The sequence below is a fragment of the Sinocyclocheilus grahami genome, unplaced genomic scaffold (genome assembly GCF_001515645.1).
Source record: "Sinocyclocheilus grahami isolate Dianchi unplaced genomic scaffold, SAMN03320097.WGS_v1.1 scaffold96.1, whole genome shotgun sequence".
Taxonomy (NCBI): domain Eukaryota; kingdom Metazoa; phylum Chordata; class Actinopteri; order Cypriniformes; family Cyprinidae; genus Sinocyclocheilus; species Sinocyclocheilus grahami.
In genome coordinates this window covers 3,043,850-3,052,727 of record NW_015505275.1, presented here as the reverse complement: position 1 = coordinate 3,052,727, position 8,878 = coordinate 3,043,850, and the positions used below count along the sequence as shown (strand labels likewise).

General features: G+C 44.1%; 1 protein-coding gene across 7 annotated transcripts in view; it reads left to right on the top strand.

Annotated features, from left to right (window-relative positions):
• The window catches only part of LOC107587832 (cathepsin S-like), a 19,615-nt gene extending 12,227 nt beyond the window's left edge, over positions 1 to 7,388 (top strand). For 5 of the 7 annotated variants that reach the window (XM_016275779.1, XM_016275781.1, XM_016275782.1 and 2 more), the window contains 6 exons: positions 5,572 to 5,694; positions 5,920 to 6,072; positions 6,300 to 6,524; positions 6,728 to 6,893; positions 7,022 to 7,124; positions 7,289 to 7,388. In XM_016275779.1, the coding sequence (XP_016131265.1) occupies positions 5,572 to 5,694; positions 5,920 to 6,072; positions 6,300 to 6,524; positions 6,728 to 6,893; positions 7,022 to 7,124; positions 7,289 to 7,388 (870 nt within the window). The remainder of the gene's footprint in view (positions 1 to 5,571; positions 5,695 to 5,919; positions 6,073 to 6,299; positions 6,525 to 6,727; positions 6,894 to 7,021; positions 7,125 to 7,288) is intronic. The other 2 variants (XM_016275777.1, XM_016275776.1) reach the window with 2 other exon arrangements.
• The last annotated feature ends 1,490 nt before the right edge of the window (positions 7,389 to 8,878 follow it).

Sequence of the window (8,878 nt, the reverse complement as noted above, 5' to 3'; positions counted from 1 at the left end):
CTTTTATCCAAAGCGACTTACAAATGAGGACAATGGAAGCAATCAAAATCAACAAAAGAGCAATGATATACAAGTGCTATAACAAGTCTCAGTTAGCTTAACGCAGTACACATAGCAAGGGTTTTTTAAATAATATAATAAATAAAAAGAAAACCAATAGAAAAAGAATAGAGCAAGCTAGTGTTAGATGTATTTTTTGCTTTTGTTAATTGTATAATAAATGAAAAGAAAACAGATAGAATACAAAAAGATTAGAAAGCAAGTTAGTTTTCCGCCACGAGGGAGGAAGCCGCGGATGGTGTGAGCGCAGAGAGGAGCTACGCCCCCTTCACCGTGGCTGAGGGTGAGCCGAGTATGGCGCGGCGAATGTGCCACACCGAAGAGGAGAGGGCTCCAGTCCCCGAATCCAGTCCAGAGCGCCCTCCAGTGCCTGCTCCTAGAAAGAGCCCTCCAGTGCCCGCGCCTCGAAAGTGCACTCAAGTGTCCGCTCCTCCAGAGCGCCATCCTGTTCCCGTGTTCAACCTAGAGGGGGCTTGATCCAGAGTTTAGCCCCGAATGCCTGGAGGCTCACAAATGCCCGCCCTCCCATCCGCTCCTGCCTCCTCCTCCGCTGTCGTCTGGCAGCCCCTCTGCTCACCCTCAGGCCACCATCTATGCGGTGCGAGCTCTGCGAGACTGCCATCCTCCAGCGTCGCAGTGTTTGCAGTATCCCTTAACTCCGCCTCCAGCCTCTGGGCTCTGGGCTCTGGACTCCGCCTCGGCCCGTGGACCTGTCGGTTCCACCATGGCTCCTAGCTCCCTCCTCTCTGCCGTGGCCCAGCAGTCCACTAGCTCCGCTGGGCTCCCTTGTTCCTCCGGCTCCGCCTTGGTCTGTTGTCGACCATCCTGCGCCTCGGGACTCCACTCCTCCGGCTTCGCCTCTTCCCTCCAGCTCCGTCAGGCTCCTTCATCCCCTCGGCTCCTCCTCAGTCCTCTGTCGCTCCGGCTCCACCGCGGCCTCCCAGATTCACGCCTTCGCGTCGGTCGCCGGCGCCATCTGCTCCACCTAGGACCTCCGGATCCTCCCCGTCGCCCTGGCTCATCGGCTCTCCGCCTCCGCCTCGGATTCCTCCACCACCTGCTCCACTGCCGTTGGTCGGCCCCCTGGAGTCTGCGGTCATTCCTCCTCCATGGCTCCTCCCTCCGTCGGCTCCACCCTGGGCCGCCGTTATGGCTGTGGCCTGGGTCCTGCTGTGTTCCTCCTGCTCCGGGCCCCTCCTGTCTCCTCTCTGGCTCCTCCCTCCTTTGTTGCCTCCCTGGTCTCTGTCTGCCGGCCCCCTCCCGGGTGTCCGTCCTCCTCCCGAGCCTCCTCCTTAGTTCCCACCCGTTCCATAGCGATATGTCAGGATTATGGACTTGTTTTGCCCCTGCTTCTGTTTCAGTGTTCCCTTATTTGGTCATGTTCCTGTTCTCGTTGTGTCATTATTAGTGGATTCCCCGCACCTGTCTGCCCCTCGTTAAGTTTAGTATAAATGTGTAGTCTGCCTCATGTTTCCTTGTCGGGTCTTCAATGTCTTCCTTGTGCTCTGTGTCTCCCTGTTGGATTATTAAGCATTGGATTATAAAGACTCTCGTTTTGTGAAATCTCCTTGTCTCCTCGTTCCTCCCGTAAGCAAACCGTGATATACATATTTTCAAAAAATGTTCTTCAGTATGCTAGTATGTATATTTAGCAAAACGTCTGTTCATAAGCACCACCAAGTCAAAGTTTCATGTAATAAAAGCAGCTCTGGGCATGTGACAAAATGGAAAATCTCTCCATAAAAAAAAAACCTGTTTGTGTTGGTCTGACTCTTAACAGATGCATGATTCATTCAAATTAGAACGTTTAGCACAGCTAAATTTTGCCCTGAACATTCATCTTGTTGTGATGTGAACAGGGCCACTGGGTGCTAGCCCTCCCACCCGCTCCTGCCTCCTCCACCGCTGTCGTCTGGCAGCCCCTCTGCTTGCCCTCAGCCCTCATTATGGTGCGAGCTCCGCGGGTCTGCCATCCTCCAGTGTCACCTTGGCTGGAGAATCTCTCACCTCCGCCTTCAGCCTCCGAGGCCCGGACTCCGCCTCGGCCCGTAGACCCAGTGGCTCCACCTCGGCTCCTAGCTCCCTCGCCTCCACCGTCACCCGTCGATCCACCAGCTCCACCGGGCTCCCTCGTCCCGCCAGCTCTGCCTTGGTCGGGTGTTGACCCGCCATCGCCTCAGGACTCCGCTCCTCTGACTGCACCTCGTTGCTCCGTCCCACTGGCTCTATTGGGCTCCTTCCTCCTGCCAGCTCCACCTTGGTGGAGTCGCTCCGGCTCCGTCGCGGATCTCTGCCTCCACCTTGGTCGCCAGAGCCCTTGGCTCCCCCTTGGCCCCCCGGATCTTCGGCATCCCCTTGGCTCTCCGTCTCTGCCTCGGGCTCCATTTTTCGGCCCCCTGGAGTCGGTGGCCATTCCTCCTCCCTCCTCCGTCAGCTCCACCGTGGGTCGACATTATGGCTGTGGCCTGGGTCCCGCTGGGCTCCTCCTGCTCCGGGCCCCTCCGGTCTCCTACCTGGCTCCTCCCTTCATCGACGCATCCCTGGTCTCTGTCTGCCAGCCCCCTCCCGGGTGTTCGTCCTCCTCCTGAGCCTCCTCCCAAGCTCCCACCTATACCTCCCTCTGTTGTTGTTACGGTGCGAGGACGCACCTTCCGGGAGGGGGCGAAATGTCAGACTTTTGGACCTGTTTTGCCCCTGTAGTCCTTCCTGTGTTTCCTTATTTGGTCATGTTCCTGTCCTCGTTTAGTTTGATTATGTTCCATTGATGTCACCTGTGTTCCCCTGATTGCCCTGTGTTTAAAAGTCTTAGTCTGTGCAGTCGGTCTCTGTCAGGTCTACTTGTTTCTATGTGTGTTTGCCCAGCTCCTATTGTGGATTATCTCCTGAGTTTCCTTGATTTAAAGACAGTTCTCGTTTACTCGTGCCTCCTGCGTGCTTCGTCAACAGCGTAACGTGACAAGAGTGCAAGTCTAAAAGGGACAAGTGTTTTTTTCTTTTTTAAGAACTTATAAGTTGCAGACGCCAAGTATGCAGTTTGTGTTTGTCAGGTCTACTTGTTTCTATGTGTGTTTGCCCAGCTCCTATTGTGGATTATCTCCTGAGTTTCCTTGATTTAAAGACAGTTCTCGTTTACTCGTGCCTCCTGCGTGCTTCGTCAACAGCGTAACGTGACAAGAGTGCAAGTCTAAAAGGGACAAGTGTTTTTTTCTTTTTTAAGAATAGAATTAATAGAGTGCTAGAGTTAGAGGGTCAAATAAAGATAGAAGGTATGTGTTTTTAGCTGATTCTTGAAGATGGCCAAGGACTCAGCTGCTCGGATTGAGTTGGGCAGGTCATTCCTCCAGGAGGGAACATTTAATTTAAAAGTCCGTAAAAGTGATTTTGTGCTTCTTTGGGATGGCACAATAAAGCGATGTTCACTTGCAGAACGCAAGCTTCTAGAGGGCACATAAGTCTGAAGTAAAGAATTTAGGTAAAGGGGTGCAGAGCCAGTGGTGGTTTTGTAGGCAAACATCAATGCCTTGAATTTTATGCGAGCAGCTATTTGGTAGCCAGTGCAAATTGATAAACAGAGGTGTGACGTGCATTCTTTTTATAACATAGATTATAGATTATTATTTTTATTAACATAGATCAAGCTCAGTCACTGTGCTGGGAAACTGACCTGAAGCCTGTTTCATAAAATAAGCTAGGAAAAGCAGGGATTAAAGTCCAAAACCTGACTTGAAATAACCTAACAAATAAATCAGGGTTTAAGCAGTTCCATAAATGACAATTTAAGTTCACACAATCTCACTAATTTGATCCAGGTTCAATGAGTCAAGATAATTTGATTTGCAAGCTTAAGAAGCCCTTAATATCAATCCACGATGGCAAACAGCTAGTAAATTTGTGCTGTTTAGAAGAAACTCTCAATAGATCTCCTCCAGAGCAACCCCCATCTATTTTTCCAGCAGACAGCCTACTGGATGTTAACACCAACCCACCCACCAAAGCTGAGATCACCAAGGCAGTGAAAGCAATGTCACATAACATTTATTGACATGCTTTTTCTCCGGATTAACTTAGTAACATAAGTAAAGCATTTGAAATAACTTTTTGTGATCAGACATGGTTTCAAATCACAGAGTGAGGCAGAATACTATTTTATAGTATTATATACAGTGATAAAGGCTAAAGGATAAATGTCGATTAGCATTGCATTATAGATATACTTTATCCTTATAAAAAAAAATACCCAAGATTGCTTGAAGAACACAGATAAACCATATATTGTCGCAATCGTATGTTTATTGTTTATCTGCGTTTTATTCAGCTACAGCAATAACTGGGGCTGCGTCCGAAAGCTCTGAAGGCATCAAGTCACATCCGAATACAAATTCTGCTTCACTTCCTGTCTCCGGAGGTACCTTCTTTTGATCGAATTTTGAAGGCAGGATAGATGTATCCTTCGCTGCCTTTGATATCCCACAATCCTGTGCATTCCATTCTATGACAGTGGAGCTAAAAATATAAAGATGGCATCTGAAAGTTGAGTTTGGTGGACAGTTTGTCTGTAAATGTATATTTCTGACTAACTTTGTGCACTTTTGATGTTATTTCTAGCGAGAAATCAGTATTATAGTAATTAAATCTTCATTTAGTTATCATCAAAACTAGTTTTATTTTGTTGTAGATCATTAAACCATTACGCTGCATCAGAAGCCTATCCGAAATCAGTTTTATGAGGTGCCTTCGTGGAAAAATGCTGCCTGAAAAGTCATTGCCTGATACGGCAGCGAGGCAGCAAGTCAGCTGCCTAGGCTTTCGGATGCAGCCTGGATTTCCTGGAGCGTCGTCAGTGCAATTACTTCTGCTATGCATATGTGGAGTTTGTGCACAAGGGCACTCTTTGGCTTCCAGTATGAATTAAACGGCCATTATATTACTTGTGTACTCAGTAATGCTCACAACACCCTATTTTGGCTAAAAATAGAAAAGATTCTCTTTCTCTAAAGAAACAGGATTTTTTTTTTTTGTCTCTTGGTGGATGCATTAGATTACCTGAATTATCATCATTGATATCGCAATAAATACCAGAAATTATTGTGATATATTATTAAGCCCATATCGCCCATCCCTAAAACACAGTTGGCAACATCTTAAGTAAACGTACTGTTAAGAAAATGTTAGATGTGTGTTAAAATACTGGATCTGTGTATTTCTTATGTTAATAATGTTAATCAAAACAGCAAACGAAAAATAGAGAATCGCTCACTCTTCTTAACTAAGTAACTTATGTATCTTAAACAGGTATTTGTGTATATTTACTTCATACTGTAATAGAGCTTTCACAAGCACTGTAAAGTACTGTTTATTTAGGTAATTTGTATCTTTGTATCTCTCTCTGAGGACCAAGCAATCCTGAGGTTGAAATCTTAGAACCGCCCCTGATCATGACAGTTTTGATTAGTAATGTCAATAATTTTATATATTGCTTTTTAAAAAATTGTCTGTTGTTTATGTTGGCAGGATGAGGAGCTTGGAAGGAGGGAGTTGTGGGAGAGAAACCTTGAACTTATCACCCTTCACAACCTGGAGGCCTCCATGGGTCTGCATTCATATGACCTGGGCATGAACCACATGGGAGACATGGTGAGAACATGAGTCCAGTGTCCCTTTTTCCCTTTTCCACTGCATTTCTTTGTGATTTATTAGGTACTTTCTTAGATAATTTTTACTTTTCAATAGTACCTAGAAATTAAACTTCCATGAAATACATTTAGCTAGGCATAGACTATAATAAATGCCCTGCGAAACAATTGACAATTTCATCGCCAGTAACTCAGATTGTCTTTTTTGTGTCATGTTGATTCACAGACAACGGAAGAGATTCTGCAGTCATTTGCCACGACTCGTGTCCCTCCTGGCTTTAAGAGGCAAAAAGCAGAATTTGTGCGCTCTTCTGGGGCTCCTGTCCCAGACTCTGTGGACTGGAGAGAGAAGGGATATGTCTCCAGTGTGAAGAACCAGGTATGATTGTACTGCATATTTTGAATAAAATCGGATATTTGCTCATTTAGATTTGTGTCTGTGTAGCCTTTTGTTAGAAAAGCTCATTTCTGTTCCTTTTTTCAATGGACCAGCAGAGACCAAAATTTTATTTAGTTTACATTATTAGTATTTCAATACATCTGTGCTAGTGTCTATTATATGTAGCATTTTTAGTAGTTTTATCATGCTTTTCTGTCTTCTGTCAGGGTGCATGTGGTGCTTGCTGGGCATTCAGCGCCGTTGGGGCTCTTGAAGGTCAGCTGATGAAGGCCACAGGAAAGCTGGTTGACCTCAGTGCTCAGAATCTGGTGGACTGTTCCTCCAGTTACGGCAACAAGGGCTGCAATGGTGGATGGATGGCTGATGCCTTCCAGTATGTTATTGATAATGGGGGAATAGACTCAGAATCGTCTTACCCTTATAAAGGAGTGGTATGTTTGCATGGGTCCATGTGTTTAAAAAAAACCTGACGAGATAACATTCCATATTAGAAGTGACAGGACCTGTTATTGTGAGAGTAATACATATGCAGTCAGGTCTCTACATTGATGGATTTATCAGTGTTTGGTACATTTTTAAAAAGCTGCAATCCATTATCATTATGAATATAATAATAAATAAATGTGTTCTACAGCAAGGGCCGTGCAGATATGATCCATCCCAGCGTGCAGCAAACTGCACCAAGTACTATTACGTCAGTGAAGGAGATGAGGAGGCCCTGAAGCAAGCTGTTGCCAACATCGGGCCCATTTCAGTGGCCATTGATGCAACCCGCCCTAAGTTTGTCTTTTATCGCAGTGGTGAGTATTTCTTCCCTGCACATTTCAGACTGATTACCATATCAAGGTATTCAGGTTACAAATTTAGGGTTGAAATGATTTATTTTTCATTGACAACTATTATAACATTATCTTACATCTGTGCACAGGAGTTTACAATGATCCATCCTGCACCAAAAAGATAAACCATGGAGTTTTGGCTGTGGGATACGGTGTGATTGCTGGACAGGACTTTTGGCTGGTCAAAAACAGGTACAGGCTGACTTTTGAAATTGTGTGATCATAAACTGACTGGGTCCGATATTGTTTTGGGAATTGTACCTACTCAAAGACATGTAAAATCAGAACATCTGTCTCAAACAAAACTTTAAGATGAAAAAATACAAATGCTGATTGTTATTTTTTTACTTTAACAGTTGGGGTGCTGGATTTGGAGATGGTGGCTACATCCGTATGGCCAGAAACCAGAACGACATGTGTGGCATCGCCTTATACCCATGCTATCCGGTTATGTAGCTGAAATCCTGTTGAAGTTATGAATATATCAAAATATTTTATAATCTTATTTCTTAACTGTAAATGTGTTCTATGTTTTCCCCCAATTCTATTGTCTTTTAAAAATGTCCTAATATGTCTTAAATAAATATAGAATTTTAAATCTTTCTTTTTTGTGTGTTTACAAATGACGTGGTTTTATTCAGTGCAACATCACAATGAACAGTTTGACATGAGGTATTAAAGGATTTTTCAAGATCAGCACACAATGTCCAGTTATGATGGACATTTAGATTGCTGTGATTTTTACACCTTTGGTTGATTAGCCACATTCATAAGATAACACAAGGGAGAGAATGGCATAAAATGACAGAAAACACTTGCTACCCTTTCAGTCTGTTTATCTGAACCAATTAATAAGTGGAACTCCAGATGCCAAAAATGCCTTGAGAGAATGAATTCTGTCAGACTATGTTATGATTCAACAATCAAGTTTGCTAAAATCACATTTTTATTGGTGTCATTTATATACATAATTGCATCATATTTGTAGAGACAAATATATTTAACATTTATTTTGGTCTCTATCCTTTTACACGGTAACACCTTTTTTTAATTGGAGGGACAAGCAATCATAAGAACCCCCTCTCTTGCTCTGATTGTCATTCCCATTTGGTCTTTATACTGATAAATGTTCTCCAATCACTCTCTCACGCACACACACACTCAGACAAACAAGGTTCTCTCTGCCTGCAGGTAAGGCTGTGATTTTGTTGTTCATTGATTTATTCCAGCAAATTTGGCTATAAAAACTTAGTAATGCACAAACGCTCCCTGAATGGATGGCCCCTTTGGTAGTTACATCCAGTACCGGAATTAACATGGACACCACTGGCACATGCCATGTCACTCAATGTTACTGCTGCCTCTCCAAACAGGTTCCCCTCAGTGGGATGGCGAAATAGAAATATCACTTCAGATACTCTTTCAAATATATCTGAAGAGGTTAAACACTAGAGGTTCAACTTCAAAATGTAAAAATTGGAATGTCTAGTTCTTTCACTATTTTTAATAGTTCGAAAAACCTACTTTTTAGAACTCGTCCTAGACGGTTTGTCTGATTTTTTTTTACCAAAATTGGCTCAGATCAACTTCACACCATGCTGGCAAAAAGTTATGGAAATAAAGTTGGTTAGTTAAACTGTTCTCGAATAACGCATGAACGAATTTGATGAAGAGCACACAAAAATGTATGTGACGCTATATCTCCGCAACAGTTTAACATATTGAGACCAAACTTGGTGTGTGTTATAATAACAACCATGACCTGAGGCTACCTGCACAGTGCCACCTTGGTCAGGAGATATGAAAAATGGCTATTTTTGCTTATAAAGTCTGAATGGTTTGGCCTAAAATCTGGTCTCTTTAGATTCGGTGCAGCATGCCGAGTCGCAGCATGCCGAGTCAAACCATACCACATTTTCCCATGTCACCGTATCGTTACGAAAATT